Consider the following 26,128-nt stretch of genomic DNA (forward strand, 5'->3'; position numbering starts at 1 on the left):
TAGTGGCACTTGTACTCCAATGTTTATAGCAGCATTTTCAACAATAGCCAAATTATGGAAAGAGCCTAAATGTCCATCAACTGATGAATGGATAAAGAAGTTGTGGTTTATATATACAATGGAATACTACTTGGCAATGAGAAAGAATGAAATCTGGCCTTTTGTAGCAACGTGAATGGAACTGGAGAATGTTATACTAAGTGAAATAAGTCATACAGAGAAAGACAGATACCATATGTTTTCACTCTTATGTGGATCCTGAGAAACTTAACAGAAGACCATGGGGGAGGGGAAGGGAAAAAAAGTTACAGAGAGGGAAGGAGGCAAACCATAAGAGACTCTTAAAAACTGAGAATAAACTGAGGATTGATGGGGGGTGGGAGAGAGGGGAAAGTGGGTGATGGGCATTGAGGAGGGGACCTGTTGGCATGATCACTGGGTGTTGTATGGAAACCAATTTGCCAATAAATTTCATATTTAAAAAAAGCCAAATCAAACAAAAAAGCAGAAAAAGACCTATAAATGCGGAGAACAAACTGATGGTTGCCAGATGGAAGGGGGTGGGTGTTGGGCAAAATGGGTGAAGGAGAGCAGAAGGTACAGGCTTCCAGTTACGGAATAAGTCATGAGAATGAAAGGTACAGCATAGGGCATTTAGTTAGTGGTGTTGTAATAGCATTGTATGGTGACAGATGGCAACTCCCCGCTTCTGGTGAGCACAGTGTCATGTATAAAGAAGTTGAATCACTGTGTTGTTCACCTGAAACTAATGTAACATTTTAGGTCAGCTATACTACAGTAAATAGTTTTAAAATTGATCAGTTGTAATTTCTAATGTGTTAACTACTGATAGATATAACCCATAAAAAGGAAAGCCCTTGGAGTTTTCAAGAATTTTTTAAACTAATACCTTTTATTTATTTCTTTTTTAAACTAATACATTTTATTTATTTCTTTTTAAATATACATGCATTTTAATAATCTGTGTGACAGAATGTGGAAGGAAGGACACATAAAATTTGTGCTTTGGGGTGTGTGGTTCCATGAATTTTGACAAATGGGTAAAGTTATACAACAACCATTCTGTAATGCTTCCAACACTCAAAGGGATTCCCTGTAACACAGCATTGTAGTCAACCCCCTCCCCCACCCCTGACCTCTGGCAACCACTAATTTGGTTTTGTCATTTCAAAAATGTCATATAGTTTTGTCATTTCAAGAATGTCATATAGGGGTGCCTGGGTGGCTCAATCAGTTAAGCATCTGGCTCTTGATTTCAGTTCAGGTCCTGGTTTTGCATTTTGTGGGATAGAGGCTCGTGTTGGCACAGAGCCTGCTTGGGATTCTCTTTCTCCCTCTCTCTCTCTGCCCCTGCCCCATTCTTTCTCGCTCTCTCAAAATGAATAAATGAACAATTTAAAAAAGTCATATAAGTGGAATTATTCCATAAACAGCCTTTTGAATCTGGCTTCTTTCAGTCAGCACAATACATTTGAGCTTCATCTATGCAGTTGCCTATATCAATAGTACATTCCTTTTTATTGCTCAGTAGTAAACCATTGTACAGTTGTGCCACACTTTTTATCCACCCACTGGTTGAAGGACATTGGGTTTTTTTCTTACATAATTTTAAGGGTGTAAAATCATCCTGAAACCACAGATTTTGAGAGATGATGGTAAGAAATGGTAATGGAGGTATCATTTTTACATGGGAAACCAGTACATGGATAAAAGAGCCATATAGTGGAAATAGAATTAAAAGGATTTACAGATTGGATGAGATGGGGTGTGAAGGGTCAGAGAAAAAAAGGAGTGAAATCAAGTCTAACTCTGAGGTTGCTTGCTTAAACAACTGGCCTTCCCAAATGGAGAAGACTTGATGGAAGATTGGTTTTAGTTCAAAGGGAATCAAGGATATAATTTTGGAGGTGTTGAGTTTGAGATGATTTTCAGTTATCCAAATGGAGATGTCAGTATATAGGGGTCTGGATTTCAGAGGAAAATGACAATTTGGGAGTCATCTAAGTACATGAGAGATATATGGACCCTCCAAGAGTGGGAATGCAGAGTGAGAAGGGAGGAAGAAATAGGTCAGGCTCCTGAGAAATACCTCTATCTCGGGATCTAGCAGAGGAGGAGGACTCAATGAAGAAGTAGCCAGAAAGATAGGAGGAACATCATGAGAGAGTTGTATTACAGAGGCCAAGAGAAGAAAGGGCAAAGTTATCTGGGAGCATTGAATGTCTCATAGAGGTCAAGGAAGTTAAGGACTGAAAAGGGCCCATTAAATTTGGTGACTTGGGGGGGGGGGAGGTGTGGTCATTCGTGACCTTGATGTGAATCTCTTGGTTTGGTGGAATGATAGGGATGGAATGTCTCCAATTTTCTCTCTGCCTGAGGTTCTAACTCCTTCTCCCATAGACTTTTCATCCCTGCCCCTTTTGCCCCGAGAATCTCTCTCATTTCTCCTTCTAGGCTCCTCTTTTCATAGCACCATGTCCTCCCTCTCCCTCAAGACCTTGCTTTATATAGGACTCTCTTAGGTTTTGTTCCTCAAAGACCCCTCTCCTACCTCTTCTTCTTCCACTCTCTTTCCTAACCCACCTCTTCCCAGATCCTCACTTTCTTCCCTTTATTATCTCACTGCTTACTCCTCTCCTTAAGCAGATACTGCTTTTCTCAGACTGTTATTTTCCCCTCTGTTTTTTAGGTCCCTCTCCATCCGCCCCCCACCCAACCTATCTAAGCTCTCTGAATTTTAGCAGGGGTCTTAGCTGATTACTAAGGAGCTTCGCAGTCTCAACACTGAGGAGTCATAGTCTCTGGCATGAATCCACCAGGATGTGACAGTGCTGACCTGTAGGAAACACAGTGTTAAAACCTAGTCCTTGAATGATTGCCAATCTGGTAACCACATCCTGCCAACACGGCCTGCCCTCATCCGCCCTGGCACCTGCCACTGCGATTCTGCCTTTTCCTACCTTCAATTGCACAGAGTCACTATGAGCTGATAAGGTGCCCCTCTCCTACAAATTCTATCTTGCACGCAACTGACATTTTCTACTTGCCAGAATGCTTTCATATTCATGAGTCCAGCCTTGGAAAGTGAGCTGGGTGAAACCTGGAGAAAGAAGATGTGAAGACTTGGTCACACAGCCGGTTAGGGGATTAGCCTGATATCCCTCCCACCCCCTCAGTCTTGCTTGCTTTCATTCCCCCAAACTCCATTTGGAGTTTTGGCTGCCCTTTTAGCCTGTTCAGCCTGCCAAGGGGTAGCACCCTGGAGAGACCCTGCTCAGGAGCACTGCTGGCAGGGAGCGGGTAGTACCCCAAATGTACCTGCAATCCAGTTCCGGGCCACCTTGGGAAGGACGATGATTTCTGATTTGCTTCACTGAATTCACACTGGACAACAAATCTGTTTGCTTTGATATTACTTCAAAAATGGAGTACAGCATAATAATTAAGAGTCAAGTGCCAGAGCTGGCTGGATTTGGTGCCCAGGGCTGCCTCAGCTCTGCAGTAGCTCAGTGAGACAACATGTATGAAAACCCTCAGCAGAAGGCCTGACACTCAGAAAGTGTTCAATGAATAGTGACCACTAGCCTTATCATGTTTACATAGGAATCTTTGGGAGAGAGTCAGTGCAGTTTACTGAACAGACATCTAGGGACCTAGATTCCAGGTCTAATTATTACTGCTCAACTTGGGATGCTGGGTGATTCATTCATTCATTTCATCTCATTGGGCTTAGACTTTCTCATCTGCAAATAGTAATGGCTGCCCTGCTTTTGAAATATGTTGTATGAGCCTTTAAATCCTTCAGTAGCATGTGCAAAGATGTTAGATTATAGTAAAAACCTGGAAATAACCAAAATGTCACTAGAGAATGGTTACATAAATTGTATTTCCATATAACAGAATAAGATGGGGCCATGATGAATGATGCAAGTCTGTTGTTTAACTGACATGGAAATAAGGCCAGGCCATATCATTACACTCATTAGAAATGATAGAAGGTTACAGAATTGTAGGGTATGACGTGATTCAACTTTGTATGAATGTTTCTATTCATCTCTTCTACAGTACATCAAAATGTTAAAGTGATTAACAGTATGTCCTTTGCCGGTGGTATTATGAGGACCTCTATTTTCTTCTTTATACTTTATTTTCTGAATTATTTGCAATAACATCTAGTATGTTTCTTATTTATTATTATTATTTTTGAGTGAGAGAGAGAGACAGTGTGAGAAGGGGAGGGTCAGAGAGAGAAGAAGACACAGAATCTGAAGCAGCCTCAAGGCTCTGAGCTGTCAGCACAGAGTCCGACACGGGGCTCGAACTCATAAACTGTGAGATCATGACCTGAGCTGAAGTCGGATGCTTAACTGACTGAGCCACCCAGGTGCTGCACATCTAGTATGTTTCCAATCAGAAAAACAAAGCAAAACAAAACATAAAAGCCTTTTTGTGAGTGTTTCATTTGGAGAGGAAACACAATCACAGCACTTCACTCCACAGAATTTTTGAGATACTCAAATGGCATGGGGTTTGGTACTGCTGTGTATAGTACAAAGCGGAGGCCCATGGTAACTGCTTCGGTTCCACCTCGTGGGACACCACTCTTTTGAACCCACTAAAGCCTGAACCCACAGTCCATGTGTTTGTCTTTGCACACTGGGGTCAACCTCAGGGATGGGGCAGGGCTAGGAGTTTGCTAGAGAATAAAGCTGGGTGGAAGAGTCCACAGGGCTGGACACAGTGCAGGGCTTCATGGGCACTAGCTCATCAGACCTGTGTTTATGACGCTTACTTCCTGCTGGGTCTCAGGGCCCATAGCCAGGGACACCTGATGGGCCTAGCAGAGCCCCCTCTTCTCCCCACCCCCAAAGCTGGAATGTTCCGAATTCCTCCTTAGGCCAAACCCCTCTCCCTGCAAGGCCTCTCCTGGGCTCACAAGAGGTCACCACACAAAAGCCCAGCTGGAGTTTTTGACAGGAAAAACACAAAACTCACCAAACTTTTTTTTAAGCACCTCAATCTTCCACAGACTCCAGGGGTTTAATTCTAATCTGTAATAAGTCTCTGACCCAAAGCTGAGATTTGCAGATTGATTTTGCAAAGCTGTGGCTAACAATTAGAAATCCTTTATCACCTCAGCCTGGGGCCCCTTGCACCTTGCTCCCCTCCATCAGGACCCTTTCCTCCCTCTCCAGGATCATTACAGCTCCTTCGAGGCTCTGCAAAAGAACTGCTTTGTAAGTGTCTCAATTCTGATTTATTTGCTGCCTTTTAAATTCACCCATGGGCTCTTGCTACCTAGTTGCTACCATCTTGGCCCATGGTATTGCCAGGCTGGGCCACCTTGGGTTTCCGAGGGAAGGGCACAGGAGGGATAAGTCAGGTGCACACCTGGGTTGGTAGTATTTCCTCAAAGTTTCCAGTGTTTTAAATTACAGGGCCAGAGGAAGCACTCTCCAAATCAGATACTAATTTCTGAATGGAGTGTTCAAGGGCACAAGGACTGAGATATCAATATGGGAGGAAAGGAGCTACAGCTTACCCTTGTGCCCAACCGTACAGGGCAGAGGAGGACTGGGATGGGCACTGTCTCACATCCAGCTTCAGTGCCTTCTTCTGCCTGAAGCTTTGGGGAGTCAGCAGAAGGTGGATTTCTGAGTGAAGTCATAAAGTCTCCCCATCAATCTCTTAAATAACTCTCCCCCACTGGTCTGTAAAGTCTATCAGAAACTCCTTTGGAGGAAATCCTGCCATTTGTAACAAAATGGATGGGCCATGAGAGCAGGATGCTAAATGAGGTAAGTCAGAGACACCAAATACTGGATGAGCTCACCTATATGTGGAATCTGAAAAAACAAAACAAAACAAAACCCCGAGCTCATCGGTACAGAGAACAGACTGGTGGTTGTCAGAGGTGGGGTAGGCGAAATGGGTGAAGGGAGTCAAAAGGTGCAAACTTCCAGCTAGAAGATAGAGAAATCCTGGGGATGTAATGCACAGTGCGGTGACAGTAGCCAACAATACTGTATGGTATATTTGAAGGTTGCTAAGAGAGTGGATCCTAAAAGTTCTTATTGAAAGAAAATCAATTGGTAGCTATGTGTGGTGATGGATATTAACTAAACTTATTGTTGTGATCATTTTGCAATATATGCATATATTAAATCATTATGTTGTACACATGAAATCAACACAATACTATATGCCTGTTTGATCTCAATAAAAAAAGAAATTTCTTCTTTGGACTGAGGCATTATTCTCTCTTCCTCTTTGAAAATGGAAGTGGAAACAAAACACTAACTGCATTTATAGCTAGAGAGATTGTAGATGATGTCGGTTTTCTAAGTCCTGCCTTTCTGTGTTTTCTAGCACTGCAGAGTGAGAGTGTTTTCCTTTGGTGGTCAGGACAAAAATGAACTTCTTTTTAAAGCAATTAGAAAATCTCTCAATCCAGTTGTAGTTCCCTGAGCTGTCATCCAAAACTGATGCAGAAGGAAAGGTGAACTGCTCCGAGGACACACTTTGCAGAAAGAAGGCTTCAGAATAATGGCTTTGCCTCTTACTAGAGCCCTCAGCAGCTGGGGATGAGGTGCAGAGAGGAGAGCAAGGGTCTCAGATTCCTGACAGGGGCTTTCAGATCAAGGGATGTAGAAAGGAGGCTGACTGGCAGAAGAGGGCTGTGGTGGCCTTCATCACCACCACCACCACCACCCCCAGGACACTACTTCAGCTTCTTCCTTGAGCCTGAGAACCCCACCTGTCTTATTTTGCTCAATCTTATGGGAGCCCAAAGAAGAGGTGCCATACACAAGGCTCTTGGGTCAAGGACTGTTGAAAGGCAGGGCAAGTACCCAGGCAAGAAGGGGTTAATTCAGGAGCTGCTGTCGGTCTTGACCCTCCTAATCCTCTCCAGCAGTTCCAATCCCTCCCCTAAGCAAGATTAGGTAATGATCCTAAATGAAGCTTTCTTTCCCAGCCTTTGGGCCATGGAGTGTGTTGGCCTCATGCCCAGAAGACAAATTCACCTGGCAAGGCCTAGAGTTTTCTGTTTCTCCAAAGCAGCCAGGGCTTGACTTTGAGGAGGATCCCTCAGAGAGAAGAGTTTCCTTTAAAGATGTCTACTTCTAATAACAGCTGTTCAGTTTTCTATATTTGTCCAAGTGGTTTCCTGTCCCCATTACCTTAATTGAGACTCAAAACCTTGGAGATGAGCAAACTTGCGCCTGGAGAAGTTAGGGGACTTCTTCAACAGGTTCCAGGCAGAACTGAGACTAGAAGTTAGTCTTTTGATTCTCCAGTAAAGACTCTACCTCTAAATCATCAACTGCTCATCACATAAACACAGGCGATTGGCGCACTATCCGACCACCCGCTGTTTTGTCCATCCCTGCTTTCCTGACCCTGACTGAAAGCTGACCTCCTTTGGGCCATTTCTCCCAATTGAATAAGCCCCAACCACTGGTTCTTCCTCTTGCCCAGCCATGCCAAATCAGACTCTAGAGATTCCAAACCTCAGGGGTGGCATTTTAAAAAAAATCTGTCTCCCCCCCCCCAATATACTTCTACTTATGCTTACCAGGTCAGGACTGACTCTGGGGAGAAGCTCTCCTCTTGGGGACACTCCTGACTTTCATGGGAAACCAAAGCTTGTCTCCTCTGCCACCATCCCAGGAAGGCTAAAGCAGGAGAGCATCCCAGAACAGCAGAGGGTCTGCTCCCTAAAAACCTCAAGGTAGCTCACCAACACTCACTGAAAACCCGCATATAGCTAGGAGATACAAAAGAAAAGTATTTAAGCTAGCTTGGGTTGGAAGAGGGAGTGCAAGGAAGGTTTCAAAGAGAGGATGAGTACTGAAACATGACCAGAGATTAGCCAAGCAAATGTTGGATGGTAGAATAGCATACTTCAGGGCTTAGAAACAGAGAGAAAGGCAAATTCAGAGAAGTCACATGTTCAGGTATGGCTGGATTAGGTGCGTGTGTGTAAGCATAAAACATGAGGTTGGAGGTAACTGATGGGAAATGAGACTGAAAAAACCAGAAGCCAGAAAATGGAGAGCTTTCCTGGTTTCCTGTGCTAGAGAGTTTGAACTTAATCTTGAAAGCAATTAAGAGGCCCTGAAGTTTTAAAACATGGCAAAGGGGTGGAGTGGCACTTAGGATTAGATTTCTATTTTAGAAAGATCGTTGGCTACTGGATGGATAATTGATTGCAGAAGTGGAATTAGAGAAACCAGTTTGAGGTGCCTATGAGATTTCCAGATGGACAAGAGATAACAGCTGCATGGTTTGAACTAAAGTTTAGGTAGTGGAGATGGAGACAAGTGGATGCATTCAGAACATATTTTGAAGGTAAATCTTATAGGAGTTTATAACTGATTACATGTCAAGAAGAGGGGAGGAATCAAGGATGACTGGCTTGTGTTGCTGGACGAGGGATGCTCCTAGTGAAATAGGGAACACTGTGTGAGGAATAGTTTGAAGGTGGAGGGAGAAGAGAGCAGATGATTTTAGATTTGCAAATGTTGAGTTTGAGGTGCCATTAAAACATTCAGATGGGGTCAATCAAAATGCAGTTGATTATACAGATCTTGAGTTCAGGAGAGAGATCTGTGCCAGAGGTATGGATTCAGGAGTCACTGGCATAGAGACGGAATGATGAGACCACCCTTAGAGAATGTGAAGAATAAGAAAGAGAAGTCTAGAAGTCCAGATGAGAAACCCTGGAGGAAATAGTCAGATTTATACAGTGGGCACAAGAAAAAAAAACTTATGAAGAAGACTTAGAAGAATCATTTTGAGGGGCAAGGAAAACTGGGAGGGGTATTACAGAAGACAAGGGAGAGGACAGTTCTATGAAGGAGAGGGACAAAGTGAGATGACGGAAAGATGACTGCTGGGTCTGGGAACAATATGATTGTTGGTAACCTTAGTTTCAGCAGGGGGCTAATGGCAGAAGCCAGGCTGCAGAGGGTTGGGCATTTGGTGGGATGGGGAAGAAAAGAGACATCAACATTAAATGGCTTGTTTAGGAATCTTGATGGCAAGAAAATGATGAGGATAGGGTAAGAGCTGCAGAGGGAGGAGGTCAGATAGGGAGCTCAAAGAAAGTGCTAAATATTTGAAGTAGTCACCAGGAGATGCTCACCAGGGAGAAGTAGAAGGACTTCCAGAGAACACTGAAAGCCCCACTGAGATGCAGTCATGATCAGGATAGGGTAGAGTTGTGCCACCTTAGTAGTAACAATACCAATGCGTGGAAAGGACCTGTGCAGTTGGTAAGTGCCAGAGCTGAGATTCAAACTAGATTTCCCTCCCCATCCCATCAACTGTGTAGTGCCCCCTCCTCCACTCCACGCTGCTTTTCATCAACATTGACCTTGTCATACTCATCACTGATGAAGAGTATTGACTGTCATCTTTGCACCCAATGCTGCAGAGGCACAACAGACTTTAATATATGTTTAAAATATTCAATAATTAATAAGTATAATATATTTCCTCCCTCAGGTGGTTTAGAATTTGAAGAGACAAGATATTTGGCAAATTCATATACATAGAAAATGATGAAATTTTGTCTCTGTTTCTCTTTATCTGTCTCTCTCTCTCTCTGGCTCTCTTTCTCTATGTGTCTCTGTCTCTGTTTTTTTTTTTTTTCTCTCTCTCCATTTCTGGCTCTCTTCTGTGTTTCTCTGTCTCTCTGTCTCTCCATTTCCCTCCTTCCTCTGATTCCCTCTCTCAACCTTTTTTCCCAACAGCAGGCAGCTCTAGTCCCTTACACTGAAGTGTCATTGGCTCATTTAGAAAGTCCATATCTTATAGTCCCTCAAACCTCTTTATCACTTTCATCCACTCATTAAGAAGAGATTTGTTAACATCTGTTCTGAGTAATGTACTATGCAAGTCACCTGAGATACAGAGATGAATAAGATACAGTCCTTGCCCTCAAGTAGCTCACATAATAGTGGGGAAGAACACAGATTTAAGAAGGAAACTGAAATACAGTGTAATAACTACTATTTGTAGCTGTTTTTTCATCTATACAATAGGATTATTAGTACCTACCACAAAAAAGTTGTTGTGATGATTGAGTTAACTGTATAAAGTGCTTATAATGGTCACATCAGAAACACTATGTAAGTGTTGCTATCATTATTATTATTACTGTTACTACTACTACTACTATGTTGGAGGTAAGTAAACACAAAATGCTGCAAGAACATGGAGAAGTGGCACTTGTTCCAAGCTAGAGGAAGAGGTATATGAATTGAACCCTAAACAGAGAGAAGTCACTACACAGAGAGAGAAGAATGCCAGGCATCCTGCATAGAAGGAACAGCCTGCAGTCAGGTTTGGAAGCAAAAGACAACATGACATGATTGAGGAACTGAAAGTAATTTAGTTCAGCAAGAATATGAGGAGGGCAATGGCAAGAGATGAAACTTGAGAGGTCATAGAGTACAAACAAGTCTGGACTTTATCCTTTAGCCAATGGGGAGCCACTAGAATGCTTTATGTAGACACTTGATCAGATTAATGTGTTGAAAGATCACCTTAGCAACGTGGAGAGTGAATTGTATGAGACAAGATTGGAAATAAGACAAGTTAGGAAGTCATTGCTATATTCTGGGGGAGAAAGGATGATGAAGCACTGATTTGAGCAAGTAGCAGTAGCGATAGGGAGAAGGGTACCATGGATTTGAGGGATTGCAAGAGGTAGAGTTGGTGACACATTGACCATGGAAGGTGATGAATAAGCATGAAAGGCATCAAGAATCACTCCCAAGATTTTAGTCTGGTGCAAGGGGATGAATAGATGTATCATTCAGTGATCACAGGGGACCCAGGGAAGAACTGTTTGGGGAAGAGTGCGATAGGAGAGGTGATGAGTTCTCTTTTGAACATGTCAAATTTGAGGTGCTTATAGCATTTCCAAGAGGACATTTAAATTTTTTTTAACATTTATTTATTTTTGAGACAGAGCATGAATGGGGGAGGGTCAGAGAGAGAGGGAGACACAGAATCCGAAACAGGCTCCAGGCTCTGAGCTGTCAGCACAGAGCCTGATGCGGGGCTTGAACTGACGGACCGCGAGATCATGACCTGAGCTGAAGTCGGACGCTTAACCGACTGAGCCACCCAGGCGCCCCCCAAGTAGACATTTAAATATGTGATTGCTCTGCCAGTCTTGAAGCCCAGGAGGAAGGTCTGTGATGGAAATTCAGATTTGGAAGTGCCAATTGCTAGGTTGGAGATCAAGTCATGGGGTGGATTAAGTCCATTTAAGATGAAGTCATGGGACACTTGCTCAGGGATGGAGTGTTGATTGAGAAAGGAATGGACTTCTGAGGAATACTTGAATTTAAGAGATGATTAGGAAAAGAGAAATCTTGAAGAAGGTTAAAATGGAATAGCCAGATTAGGGGGGCTGAAAAGTGAGTGGGCTGGAAGGTCTTGTAGAGAATGGGGAAAAGGATGTGCCCTTGACCCTCAGGGTCTTGAACCTTGGCAAGAGTGTGGGGGCTTGCACCTTGAGCACTGAAAAATCCTAGACAGCTCTGAGATTCTAAAGGACTGGCTCAGATGCTTTCTTCCTTCAAAGCCCTCCATTGTAGAATAGTTCCCCTTTCCTCTGTTTATCCTAGTGCCCCTAGAAGATAGCCTAGGGAATTTTAGGGCTCCCCTTAGGCCTTGGCACAATCTTTGCTAGAATCTTTCCACATTTTATGAGAGGCCAGACCTCGTAAGGGGATCTATTAAGAGAACATGTAGGAAATGTCTGAGTGTGTTATGCATGCAGGAGGCCTTACTTAGGCTGGCTTGCAGAGGGAATTTGGGCAGGGTTGGGAGGACCTGAACTCTCAGAGTGTGGACAGAAGTGTTTTTTGCTTACCCCAACCTGCCCTGGAGTAGATTTTCCCCTTGGGAAGGATGACTCAGGGTTAGACCACTGCCCTCTAGGCCCCTGGATATCTAAGAGGCCTCTAATAACCTGAAGTCCAAAGCTATATCTTAGGACCTGTTCCTCCTGTTCCAGTCTCCTGGAATTTGGCCTCAGTCTGCAGCTGAGGGGCCCTGTGGCACTGTTGCTGGGCAATGCATTAAACAGTGGCTTTGGATACAGAACTGTGCCAGCGAACAGCCTGACCTGGAGCTAATGCGTCCAGCACAACCGCCACTTCCACCACTACCTTCTCAGAAAAGAGTCACTCGTCTGGCTCTTGGCTTTGTCTGGCTGCCAACCTAAGGCATGTGCCTACGCAGGAGGTGATGACATTTTGGCTCCACTTTCAAAGTTTTTTTTTTTTTTTTTCTTTCTCATGTGTTATTTCTAAAGATAACAAAGGTCAAAAGGCATCCAGCATTTTCTGGTTTCTCATAAGCTTCTGGTCAATATTTAATCTGGTTTATGGATTTTTTTAGGTCTTCTAGATGCCTTCTTGAGCCTGCTTGTGGCCACCCACAGACACTTGTAAGGAGGAGAGAAATCAGCCTGGTAGAGACACTCTGAAATGAGGAATTAAAGGCCAAGATCCAAGGAGTGAGAGCTGCACCCAGAAGGCAAGGGAGCAGGTACTGAAGACGCTTCTGCTGAGAGGTCTACCATGGCCTCTGTTGGTTTCCAGCTTGTAGGCTACATCCTGGGCCTCCTGGGGTTGCTGGGCACTCTGGTAGCCATGCTGCTCCCCAGCTGGCGAACCAGCTCCTACGTTGGCACCAGCATCGTGACGGCAGTCGGCTTCTCCAAGGGCCTCTGGATGGAGTGTGCTACACACAGCACAGGCATCACCCAGTGTGACATCTATAGCACGCTTCTAGGCTTGCCTGCTGACATCCAGGCTGCCCAGGCCATGATGGTAACATCCAGTGCAGTCTCTTCATTGGCCTGCATCGTCTCTGTGGTGGGCATGAGATGCACAATCTTCTGCCAGGACTCCAGAGTCAAAGACAGATTGGCGGTGGTAGGCGGAGTCTTCTTCATCCTTGGAGGCCTCCTGGGCTTCATCCCTGTTGCCTGGAATCTTCACGGGATCCTGCGGGACTTCTACTCCCCACTGGTACCTGACAGCATGAAATTTGAGATCGGAGAGGCTCTTTACCTGGGCATTATTTCCTCCCTGTTCTCCTTGGTAGCTGGAATCATCCTCTGCTTTTCCTGCCCACTCCAGGGAAATCGCTCCAACTACTATGATGCCTATCAGGCCCAGCCCCTCGCAACTCGGGGCTCTCCAAGACCTGGTCAACCACCCAAGGTCAAGAGTGAGTTTAACTCCTACAGCCTGACAGGGTATGTGTGAAGAACCAGGGGCCAGAGCTGGGGATAGGGGTGGCTGGGTCTGTGAAAAACAGTGGACAGCACCCCCCGCCCAAGGGCCATAAGTAAGGGACATTGCCACTGGACCATGTCAGAAGGTGCTGCTGAGGATAGACTGACTTTGGCCACTGGATCAGGCAAAGGCAAAAATGGGAACTGGTGTGACAGCATGCAGGTTGAATTGTCAAGATGCTTGCCAAGCCAGCCTTTCTGTTTTCTTCACCTTGCCCACCACCCACTCCCCACCTGGAGTCCTCAACCCTCAACTCCAAACTCCACCTTCTACCCTAGGCCATGCCACAGAAGCTCCCCTCTGCCCTTTGATTTACCTGGGAATCCATCCCCAAACCTACTAATTATATCCCACTGGCTAATCCTCTCTGTGATCAGAGACCCTCCCTCTGGCTCAGGTTGGCTGTTGGCTCTTAGCTCATTGCTGGGGGATGTGGGGGGAGGAAGAGTGGTGGCTTTTATGGGCATGGCTCTCACCAACTTTCCAAGCTTCTCTCCAAAGAAACTGGCCAGTAATGGGGTCTGGAGCCTCCATCCCACTGTTGTTATGACTCCGCAGTGTTCAGACTGGTTTGTGCATGAACTGAAATAAAACCATCCCATTGTATCGAGGGAACAAAGAATGACTGGGTGCAGGATGAGAGGGAGGGAAGGCAGCCAAGGACCAAAAAAATCACTGCCCAGGACATTTCCTGGAATTCTCTCCTGTGGTGGGTTGGGGATCTGGCTCCCCCACTAGAGGAAAGCACAAAGAAAGAAGATATGGTGGAAAGCTCAAGGCAGCATCAGACTCTGACTCCACTTGAGGAACTGCCCCAGAAGCTGCAGCCCCAACTTTCACTGATGCCCCTGCCTCCCTCTGACCTGGCCTCCTGCTAAGAAACAAGGCTATAGGTCCTACACAGTGATCTCCTTAGGAAGGGGAAACTAGTTTTTCTGAAGATGGCTCTTGGCTGGGGGATGACAGCAGGGACTGAAGAAGAGACCACTCCTTGATGCTGCCCAAGAAAGAATAAGAACTTTGGTCTCAGAAGCTGGGTGGGCACGTGTGGTGGCTCCAGTGGGTGTTTCTATCGGGCCAGAGAGAGGCACCTTCCCTAATGGACAATCAGCCTGAAGTCTGCAATCAGTGCCCCGGGGTCTCCTCACAGAACAGTACAGAGCCTCTGAGTGACCACAGCATCAGGTGCCTGCCCCCCGCCCGCCACCCTTCAGGCTGGCCCCACCATCCTTCACCAGACATCTCAGAGTTGCTAGAAGGTGTCTGAGGGCTTCTGTGTGGAACAATAATGCTCAATGAGCTGTAGCCCTGATCTAAGCCATAGCTGAGCTGCCCCTTGGGATTTCAGTTGAGGCGGGACAGTAGAGGATGGTTCCCAGGCACACAGTTTCAGCTTGGAGGTGTGAGAATGTTCCATTTCCCCTGGGGAGGGAGTGGGGGACAGGAGTCACAGCTAGACCAAAGGCATTTTCCCTCACCAGCCAAAGCATGCTCACCCAGCTTTTGACAAACTCCAGTCCACCTCCCCAAACCTCAGTGCCAGCAGAAGGGGCTCACTCGTCTCTAACATGCCTTTCACCTTTCTACCTTCTTGCCTGTGATTAAGCACTTCTCTGAAGCTGGAAGGCCCTCTCTACTTAGCCACTTCTTCCTCATTTCTGGAGAACTCGCTCAGCACCACCTCCTACACTGAGTCTCCTCTGACCACTCCGTCCCTCTCCTACCCTCTCTCCTCCAACCCTCAACATATAAATATTGCTTCTTTGATGCTTATTATTCATATTTTTTGGATGGACAGTTATCTTTTCATATGTGTGTATCTGATTTCACAAATACATTGTAAACTCTTGGAGGGTAGGGGCCATATCTGAGACCTCTCTGTATCCTTCAGACTATCTGTAAAAGTGCTGGGCACATAGTAGGTGATCAATAAACACTGGCTGATTGAGTACTTTTGTTACTGTTTTATTAATTCAAAGGGGCCCAGACAGGGCAGATGTGACAGAGAGAACTGGGCCAAGGGGAGGAGGGATGGAAACTGGTTTTACTCTTGAGGTGCCTAGCTGGCTCAGTCAGTTAAGCATCTGACTCTTGATTTCGGCTCAGATCATGTTCTCACAGTTAGTGGGATCAAGCCCCACATCAGGCTCTCCGCTGTCAGTAGGGAGCCTGCTTGGGATTCTCTGTCTCCCTCTCTTTCTGCCCCTCCTTTGCCCATGCACTCTAAACAAACAAACAAACAAACATAGAAAAGAGAAGAAAGAAAAGAAAAGAAAAGAAAAGAAAAGAAAAGAAAAGAAAAGAAAAGAAGAAAAGAAGAGAAAAGAAAAGAGACTGGCTTTTCTTCCCACTGGGTAGATAAAAAATTCTAGACCTTAATAGAGACATTAAGAAAGCAAGACAGGTGTGCCTTGGTGGCTCAGTCGGTTCTGCGTCCGACTTCGGCTCAGGTCATGATCTCACAGTTTGTGAGTTCGAGCCCTGTGTTGGGCTCTGTGCTGATAGCCTGGAGCCTGAAGCCTGCTTCAGATTCTGTGTCTCCTCTCTCTGCTCCTCACCTGCTCACACTCTGTCTCTCAAAAATAGATAAACATTAAAAAAAAATAAAGACACCCCCCAACCTTCCCAGGGAACCTTAACCTTTTTGTCTTGCCCGGGGTTCCTCCCTGTTCATAACTGTTTCATTGAAGTTATTTAGTAAATGGCTATGTGTTTATTCCTTTCATCCTCTGAACCAGCATTGTGAAGAAGGCAAAACAGATCTGACAACCTCCATTCAGCAAATGGGGAAACAAAGGCCCCCACGTAAAGAGATTTTCCCACGGCCACATTGCTGGTGTTAGTGTCCTAGTCTCGAGACTCCCTAAATAGGACTCTGCTGATCCAATAATTGGAAGAGCCTGCCGGGGTCCCCAAGGTGCCAGAGGAAAACAACTTATGGCCAGCAAAGTCACACTGGGGACACATACATTCTCCTGGTCTCCTGTGAGGCGGATGTAGGAGAGCAGGACCAATTCACTGAGTGGGCCACCTGGAATTGCCCTTCCTGTCAAGCTGGCTGGCTGTCATCTGGGGGGCAATGCCAAGCTTACCTCTGAGTAAGACACAACACCTCAGTTCTAATTTCCCTAACTCTGGAGGTGTAAGAGTTTGGGAGGCCAATGATTTGGCCTCATTGGGAGTTAACAAAGCCTAATTCATAAAGATGTTAACCATGGCAACAGTGACAATAATGGGGCCCTGCAAGATTCAGCTTACCCAGCTCCTGGACCTAGCAGGCCTTAGCACACAGGAGTCTGTTATAACCAGTACTACCTTGCACTCCTGAAGTAGGCCTTCTTTGGCGCAGTGGCTTGGACCCCAGCACCCAAACCCATTTATTTCTAAAAAATTTTTTTAACTGAAGTTTATTTATGTATTTTGAGAGAAACAGAGAGCATGAACAAGGGAGGGAGAGAGAGAGAGAGAGAGAGAGAGAGAGAGAGAGAGAGAGAGAGAGAATCCCAAGCAGGCTCTGCACTGAGCACGGAGCCCGATGCGGGGCTCTACCCCATGAACTGTAAGAACATAACCTGAGCGGAAACCAAGAATCAGACCCTTAACTGACTGTGTCACCCAGGTGCATCCCCCCCCACCCCAAGCCCATTTGGAGGGAATGGAGGCAGGCAGGAATAGTGTGGAGAGAAAGGGCTCTCTGAACAGAAGTTTAATAAGAGGTCATGTCTCTCGTCTGGCACCAGGAACCCCAGAGTGCTTTAGTGGCCACTAGGGGCTGGAAGATGGGGTTGCTTTGCTGACTGTGTTGTGCTGAGTGGGCAGCAGTCTGGTATGGGCTCTGATGACCCACCACCTGGCAGCCAAAGCACTTTCAGATCCACATCATTGCATTCTCCGAATACCCGGAATAAAGCAGGTCTTTTACAGGAGACAAAATGGAGGCCCAGAGAGGTGAGTAAATTCTCTAAAGTCACCGAGTGTCAGAGTCTGACTATAAGCTTGGAAATTCTTCCCACAGCAACGTGGGTCTGGGATTCTGTCTTGGAAGGCTTAAGAGTGCCTTTTGCTCTTCAGATTCCTGCAGCCATCCTATCCCTGTCTGCTGCTGGGATATAAGGACCTTCGAGGGAAACAGGGCACAGAGCTTCCCTTCATCTTAGGATGAGGCTGCCCTGGGACATCCTCCTTCCTTTTCACCAGGGAAGATTCTACAGAGGAAGTTAGAATTTCATCCTCAACTAGAAAAATCGGGCAAACCTGATAAAGAGCAACTGTTCCCTTTGGCTGGTTGAACAAGAAAATCCTTGCTCTAAATAGTTTCCTGGAAATCTTCCTGTGTCTGAGTCCAAGTTGAACGGCTTTCAGCTCACCCCATTGCCTTCCATCATAAAGTAATTTAGATTAGCCACAACTGAGGGGATAGGGAAGGCCATTGTGTTTATGCCCCAAACTGATGGCTCTGACCCTTGCACAAGGAGAGATGTTTCTGCCCTCCCTCATTCCTCTGATAATAGTGTGACTCATGTTTTCTCCCCCTTGGGGCCCTAGTGACCTACTGCTATGGGATCATTAATGGGGGAGGGGGAGGCTGAAACTGGCTTCTTGGGGGGGAAAAGCAAGTTCCAACTTTCTGAGAGACCTTCCTCCAGCCCTTCAAACATCTATTCAACCAGCTCTCTAGCCAGCCAGCCTGCCCATACCACCTGCACTCTTAATCTGTGTCAGACAATGTGCTGAGGTCTTTGAGTGCAACAAGGGTGAACAAGGTTAAGTCTGTGCCTTGCAGGAGTTGACAGATGATCTAGCGGAGATACGACATGTACACCTGGGGCGCCTGGGTGGCTCAGTCGGTTAAGCATCTGATTCTTGGCTTCCGCTCAGGTCACGATCTCACAGTTCAGGAGTTCAAGTCCTGCATTGGGCTCTGCTCTGACGGTGTTCTCTCTCTTTCTCTCTATCTTTCTCAAAAATAAATAAACTTAAAAAAATGAAAAAAAATAGTGTTTAAAAAAAAAGACATGCACACTTAAGTGTGGTCAAGGCATGATACAGTCTGTCCTGTGAGAGGTGAGGGAAAAGTGCCATAAGATAGAGGTGTCAGGGGCTAGTTTAGAAAGGTTTGTAAGTCCCCTCAAATCCCAATCCATATGAAGTGGGGGGTCTGGCACCGCTTGAGCTTTTGGGGGAATGATGACCAAAAGAAACTGCTTCCTGTGGCTGAAGGACCATGGGAAATAGAGAAAAGGGGTGAAGAGTAATGCTAATGAGGAAACAGGGTTATACTGTGCAGCTAACCCAGAACCCCTCTGAGTTTGCCTCGCAGGGCTCCTAGGTGGCTGCAATGGAAAGAGTGACCATGGGGCTCGGCACCTTCGCTCTCATCTCCTTTCCTCCGGCAGGTAGCTGGAAATTGGTAGAGGCAGCAGAGGCAGTGTCCTGAGGCCTTTTGTCTCTGGACCAGAGGAGAAACACAGACTGACGTGGAAGGATGTAGGAGAGGGGAGAAAGGAGGGAGAGGGGCACAGCGCTAAAGGAAGGCAAATGAGGCCTTGAAGGGTCAACTGTTCCCTCCCACTCAGCCCCAGGCCCATGGACAGGAGATTTTTTTGTGTCTGTAGCTGCCCACTCTGGGACATAGAGGCCCCAGGCTAGGAAATGCATGTGCCCCTCCTGAAGCCTGGCCTTTGCCCAGCTTGGTCTCCCTGCCCAAGCAAGCGGCTCCTAGCTTTGATGTGAAATTCTGTTATCTCAACGGGAGAGAAAACCTCAAACAGGAAGTCCAGCGGGTTATCTCTCACTCTTGCCCTAAGTGGTGGCTCCTCCATGCTGCGATGTGATCACTGATAAAATATTAACAGGTTGTTATCGGGCACAGCAATACAGAAGCTGTAATCTCACCACCCCCTCTACCTCACACAAGCTACCACTTTCCTGAATATTGCTGCTCAGGAATTCCCAGTTAACTCTTGCCTACAGGTCCCTGCTCTGGGCCTCATTTCTGCATGAGCCAGGTGGCAGTTGTCTTAGGTCTTAACAGAGCAGGAATTCACTCTACACGGGGAGATTATCAGGTTCTATTTCCTGTCATCCCTCAGGTCCCATTGCTCCAGAATGGCGCCCTTGCCACTTCACAAGTCACTTCCTTAGGAGGGCTCTGAAGAACTTTCTTTTTGCAAACATGACCTCGTGGAGATAACACAGCGAGAACACACCTGCTTGCAAAGAGACACGTATAATGTGATGCAAAATAAGATGCCGAATGAGTATAAGCAGTGTGGCAGGCAACCCAGGGTTCAGTGGTGGCTTCTTTTCTCCAACACCACTTTTGGAAGTCTGTGACATTTGACAAAGTTCTATGCTGGTTGTTTGGGAGAAAGGCCAGTCACACCAAAATTACAAGCAGCCTCTTCATTTGCACTTATTTCAGGGATTTTACCCAATGGGACGCAATGAGGTGGATCGGCATTCTCCCACAAAGGCTATCTGCTCCCTTGATTTAAAGGCACTGAGTGTAGGGGCACCTGGGTGGCTTAGTCAGTTAAGCGTCCGACTTTGGCTCAGGTCATGATCTCACAGTTTGTGGGTTTGAGCCCCGCGCCCAGCTCTGTGCTGACAGCTCAGAGCCTGGTGCCTGCTTCGGATTCTGTGTCTCCCTCTCTCTCTGCCTCTCCACCGCTCATGCTTGCTCTCTCTCTCTCTCTCTCTCTCTCTCTCTCAAGAACAAATATTGAAAAAAATTTTATAGGCACTGAGTGCTTTGATGAAAAAGCACATCTGTTTTTCTAGGAAGAGAAGCCCATTCAGTTCTAGATTAGCCCTTGACGTCAGTATTTGCACTAGTTTCTCAGTTTAGCGCTTTTTAAAAAAGAGGCAGAATGAGATGAGTCCAGTGGGTTTAAAAAAATGGAACTTGAGGGAGCAGGGGACTTCTCTGAGGAACACATGCACTCTTCAACTCAGTGACTCAATGGCCTCCAATGGAGACAGAGTAGAAATCAAGAAAAGGCAGACAAGATGAGGTGCCATCTTTTTCTCGACAATTCCAGAGGTACCTCGTGTGGTTAATTTTACTTCTCTGTATGTAATAATAAACCAGTATGTTCTCAAGTGTCACTTTCTCACTCCCCAAGAAACTTGTCCACCTCAGCACTGTCTGGGGTGGGGGTGGGGTGCAGAGGAGCCAGTGAGAACACTCACAGGCAGAGGCCAACAAGTCCAAGACCTCCTGGAGTGTAAGAATACGATCTTGATGGCTGTTTTGATATCAGGAAAGCTGCCAAGTGACAGCACTGAGTGAAAAACCCAGTCAAGAGGAAATGAATTTCCACATTGTTTGGAGGGATATTCGTTACATAAGTGAACGATTTCCTGATCATGAGGGCAGTTAAATATTGTGTGGGATTGTGGAACTTTCTTCCTTGGAAATTCCTAGTAGCGTGGGCTAGCTTTAGCATTTTCTTATCAAAAGCAAGAAGATGAGATTAGTTGTTTTCAAGACCCAAAGTATGGTGTAGTGGGAAAAGAGCCTGGGCTTTGGAGTCAGACAAACCTGGGTTTGGTTTGGCCACTGCATGCTCTAGCTCTGTGGCCTTGGGAGAGACTCTTACAATACTTTACACGTTAGTTTCTTCATATGTAAAATGGAAATGGTACCTGCCTCTTACTATGTTCACAGTATAATATATAGTAGGTCCTCAGCAAGTAATTAACTGTATTCTAAGCATATCGGTGACCCAAAGGGTAGTGTCAAAGTCACACCAAAATGTGTGTCTTTGGGGAGCAGGAACAGTTGACATCTGCAAAGGATATGCTTTCCAAGGTCAAAATTTCTCGATATTCCCCAAAAGTCTGAACACCTTGAAGACCTTGAATAGACTTCTGCTCAACAGATTCCATTAACAGAGGCCAGAGGAAAAGCAGAAGTTGGAGAAGAAAGGAGTGGTGATGGCTTTTAGACCTTCATCCAGATCTGTGAAAATCTGAGGTCAAGCAGAACCATGACCAATCAGGTTCTACTCCTAGAGAAAATCTTAGTCCAAGGGAACTGCAAACTTAATGTCCCCAACTCTGGGACAACTGGGGAGGTACAACAACCACTTTCCCCAATTCATAGCCTACAAAGGCTCCATTCTTAAGCAGATTTAGCATAGCCCCCCCACCCCTTGCTGGTACTCCCAAGCCCTGGATGCATTCTGTTCCTTAGGCTCCAAGTTAAATAATTCAATATTTCTCAAACCCACTCGGGTGTTGCTTTATTCACACCTCTTCCCCCTACCTAGCCTTGTGACTTCACTTATACTCTTCCCTACAACCTGGAAAATTCCACACCTCTGCCTTTCCAATCTTTACAGGTTTCCATAGCCTTCTGGAATATCAGGTCTTTTGGCGACATCTTCCAGAGCCTCTGCCTAAAGTCATCTTACCTGCCCCTGAGGACTCAATGGTCAGATGTATGAAATGTGTTTGGCGCGCAGAAGGCACGCAAAACATTTGAACTATGCTTATCTACAAGTGGGTTGGGGGTTTCCGAGGATTCACATCAAAACTTTGGACTTGGGGATGGAGGCAAGTAACAAAACACATTTCTTCTGCAGATGCTACTTTACATGAGAAAAATGAATGCTATGTATGTCTCAATGACTAAAGCTTTCATATACCCAAGACTAAGTTCTCTCAAACTGTCTAGTTTATTATCCAACCATGTGCCCTGACTTTGGATTCAGAAAGTATGTTCTCTGAATTTTCTCTCTGCCTAAGAGAAGTCCTAAGTTAGGGATGTCCATGTCATCAAGACCAAGTTATTCTTTTGGGGAAATTACACTTGACTTAGCCTGAGCTCACCCCTAGGTTTCCTGAACATACCCTCATGCTTCACTCCTAACACAGTACTACAGAGAGAGGTTTTATTTTATTTAAGTTTAGAGACAGAGCAGAGAGAGAGGAGAGAGAATCTTAAGCTCTGTGCTGAATGTAGAGCTTGAGCAGGGCTTGATTCCACGACCCTGGGATCATGACCTGAGCTGAAATCAAGAGTCAGATGCTTAACCGACTCATCCACCCAGGTGCTCCCCTGCCCCTCATCCCCCAGAAAGAGCTTTTGACTCATAGTACAGAACTCTGAAACATGTTCTATCTGGGGATTGCCTTTGGGAACTGAGCCTCTGCTTCGAAATGATTGCCCCAGATTATTTGCAATCACCGGACATGGACAAGCATATCTTTCTGCAGAATCTCTGACTTGGTCCCCTGCTAGGTGCCCATTTGTTCATCCAACAAGCAGGTACTGACTTCCTAACATGGGCCAGGAACTTATTTCATTGAGGCTTGCTCTGTCTGACCTTTAAGGATAGCTCCTCTTTCTTCTCTTGAAAAGAAGCTATTGGTGCTCTTGGAAAAAGGGAACATAAATGTTTTCTTATTCCCAAGATCTGGTCTCTATAGACTTCTGATTGTATTCTGTAATCCTCCATATTTTAAAATTGCATGCTAGGGAGCTTCCTTTCAATAACATTCAGAGTCTGTGGGAAAGAACACCTGTATTCCCTTTCTCCTTTGGTAGCCCTTTCAATTATCCAAATGAAAACTCAACCAAAGAGAAAACAGTAGTCTGCTCTGGCTCACACCGACTGACCCCTGCAACCTGTTGCACTTACCATTTCAGTTTTGCGTCTGCAGATTTTAAGGTTCAGGGCTGTGATCTACCTTGTTCATACCAATTTAGCCAACCCCTTCTTCTACAAATAAGGCACTGTTACAGGCTCTTGAGGTAGATGGAAATATCAAGTTCCCATGATTAACTCATTCATTAAGGATGAATTATTTACTGATTACCTACTATATACCAGGTACTATAATCAGCTCTGGGATAAAGTGATAGGCAAAAATGTGCAAGGCCCTTCCCCTCACAGAACTCATTAGGGAAAGAGGCAGACAGACATCATGTGTGTTGTGTTTACCACTGTGTATCACACAGCACATTGTAGGTAGCCAGTGAGTATTTGTTGAATGGGTGAGAGTCAACAGCCAAATATGTAACGGCACACTGTGAGAAGTGCCAGGAATTAAACAAAACAGAAAATAATGATAGAGTAGGGTAAAGAGAGGGGAAAAGAGGCTGCACAGAAGGCCTGAGAAAGTGGACACTTACACAGAGACCTGAAGGATGGGAAATGGGCAGCCATGCCCAAACTGGAGATGAGAGCATTTTAGAAGAGGGAACAGTATGGAGAAAGGCTTGGAGGGAAGTAAGAGCCTGACATTTTTCAGTGGGAAGACCAAAAGTGAGATCTGATGAAAAATAGCAGGAGACAAAGCAGATGAAGTAGGGGGTATGGGTTTTATTCTAAGTGCAATGGGAAGTCATAGAAGGGCTTTAAGCAGGGAGTTATATAATCTGATTTGTATTTTTTTTTTAATCTTGCTGTTGTAATAAGACAATCGTGGGAACAAGAGTGGAAGCAAGGACACCAGTTATGAGTTGCAATGATCTGTGGGAGATGATGGTTTTTTTGACTAATGTAGCTGTGGTAAAAAGTCAAGTCAAAATACTTTGGTAATAGAAAGGACAGACTTTCTGACAGACTGAATGTAGGGGACTACAAAAGAGGAAAATTAAGGATGACTTCCAGGTTTCTACCTTATGTGACTGGGTTGGTGGAGGTGCCACCTTCTAAAACAAGGAAAACAGGGAGGGAACGGTCCCAGGGTGTGTGTGTCACTGTTTATTTTTAACACATTTTATTTGAAATGCCTGCGAGACATGTAAATGTAAGTGTCAAGTAGGTAGCTATATATTTGAATCTAGAGCTTTCTAATAGCAAGACAGGACAAGGAAGTTTGTGGTAAGGGCCTTAAAAACGACCCAAAGCCTACATGTTCAAAGAAAATGTTATGCCTGGCTGGGTTAATCAGAGGAATTGGGGGGGGGGGCAGGGAGTTGACATTTGAGCCAAAGGAAAGATGATGAGGGAGAACATTCCAGGCCAAGGGAATGGAAGAGCAAAGGTGGAGAAATTCTCAAGGCAGGTTCAGACACTGAAAAACTAATTCAGCTTGGATGGAATGAGGGTTGTGTTTGGAATGTTAAAAAAGGACTCTAGAGCTCACAGTGACAGTGGAGAGGAATTTGTATTACAACTTGATTGGCAATGGGGAACACTAGCAAGTCTTTGAGCAGAGGCATAACCTGATGAGGTCATTAAAAGTAATTTCGTGATCGTGAATAGAGTGGATGGAAGGAGTGAGAACAGGTGGAAAGGGGGGCCAGTTAAGAACCTATTCCACTTTTTAAGGCACGAAATAATAAGGACTTAAGTGTTGATTGGGGAAACGAAAAGCTAAAAGGTAAATTACGAAAGACATTTGAAAGGGCAATTATGATTATGTTAACCTAACAGGACAGCCAGGAGGAGGCACCAACTTTTTTCTTCCAGATGTCTTTTGCCTCCACACTATATAAGCTCTGGTAAAGCTGTGTGACACTTTTTAATCTCTCCACAGTGGCACTGAACATTGGTTAAAGGGTCCTCGTGCTGGCCCAGTCTCACTGTAAATAGGTAACAAAGAGGTAGTTCTGGCATGGCAGTAAATGGACTCACACAGGTAACTGTCACCGGAAGAAGCAGTATGGGGTTGAGATCAGGAAATGGGCTGAGAGTAAGCACCAGTAGAGGAGTTAGAAGTTTTCCAACTTTTTTGTTTTAAAGCCCAATTGCCTGTACTCTTTCCTACTTTGCCCCCCACTCACCCAACACACACACACGCATGCATGCATGCGTTCACTCTCCTACAGGCTGAAACTTCAATGCTCTGAATTTTTTCCCACACCACCTTCCAACCATATTGTCCGTATCTGTGCAAAGTCCCACCTTTTCACAGCTCCCGTCTTTAGAACCAGTATCACTGACAGGATAGCTGAATACATTCCCCCTTTCTCAGGAATATTTACATTTAGACAACAGGGACTTCAATATCACAGTCCATCTATCTGACACAGAGATTAACCACATGGCAGTCCACAGCTGTGGTGAGGGGAGCGCAAGGGGACCAGGGGTATCTTTCAGTTCTCATTCTGATGGTGAAGCCTGGCTCTGGCCTCCCCCCACTCCTGACGGTTTCACTACAGTAACTATGATGGGCTTCCTCTCCAAGGAGATAAAATAAGCGTGGGAGAGTCTTCCAAAGTAACCCTGCAGAGGAAAACAGAACAAATATCCAAAACGTTTCTCTGCACAGACTAATCCTATTGCAATTGCTTGAGCCCACCTGCCCCACCCCCTTCTTTTAAAATTTCTCCTTTACTTTTTCTTTTTCACGGCTGGCATATTTTTATGTGTCCATTCTTCAACATTTTGTGAAGAGTACCTTGAACTCTTTGGAGAGTACATGCTATATAAATACAATAAAGTAACGAATAAACAAAATGTCTACTTTTACAAGAGTATAGGTTTTACTATTCTTGATAGTATGAGATCAACCCTTTACTCAGCACTAGACCAGGAGTAGGTAGATGGTGTATTCTGAGGAATATCAAATAGATCTCCCTGCTCTAAAATAGCTCCCCGCATTACCTGAAATCTCACAGTTTGGTGGTATATATATATTTTTACATTTGTGCCCTGAAGATTTTTTTCAAGAACTCTTTATCAAAATGCAAATACCACGTGATGGTGGGTAGATGGTCACGATTTGACCTTAGTTTCCTTTACATGAGCCCATCACTTCTGCCAAAAAAACCATATTTTTCACATTCTAGCATCTTCCATGCTTTTGTTCATGTTATT

General features: G+C 45.2%; 1 protein-coding gene across 2 annotated transcripts; it reads left to right on the forward strand.

Moving 5' to 3' along the window:
• The first annotated feature begins 5,163 nt into the window (after nucleotides 1-5,163).
• Nucleotides 5,164-15,300, forward strand: CLDN2 (claudin 2). Of its 2 annotated transcripts, none has more exons than XM_045471626.1 (2): nucleotides 5,164-5,258; nucleotides 12,445-15,300. In XM_045471626.1, exon 2 carries the CDS (start codon nucleotides 12,627-12,629, stop codon nucleotides 13,317-13,319), a length of 693 nt encoding a protein of 230 aa, XP_045327582.1. In that variant the 5' UTR covers nucleotides 5,164-5,258; nucleotides 12,445-12,626; the 3' UTR covers nucleotides 13,320-15,300. The 2 variants fall into 2 exon arrangements, with proteins under 2 accessions (XP_045327582.1, XP_045327581.1); XM_045471625.1 differs by lacking the exon at nucleotides 5,164-5,258 and adding an exon at nucleotides 12,107-12,288.
• The last annotated feature ends 10,828 nt before the right edge of the window (nucleotides 15,301-26,128 follow it).

Source organism: Leopardus geoffroyi, chromosome X (genome assembly GCF_018350155.1).
Source record: "Leopardus geoffroyi isolate Oge1 chromosome X, O.geoffroyi_Oge1_pat1.0, whole genome shotgun sequence".
Classification (NCBI taxonomy): domain Eukaryota; kingdom Metazoa; phylum Chordata; class Mammalia; order Carnivora; family Felidae; genus Leopardus; species Leopardus geoffroyi.

Coding starts and splice junctions, on each gene's coding strand:
- CLDN2 (XM_045471626.1), top strand. CDS start 12,627: ATGGCCTCTGTTGGTTTCCAGCTTGTAGGCTACATCCTGGGCCTCCTG.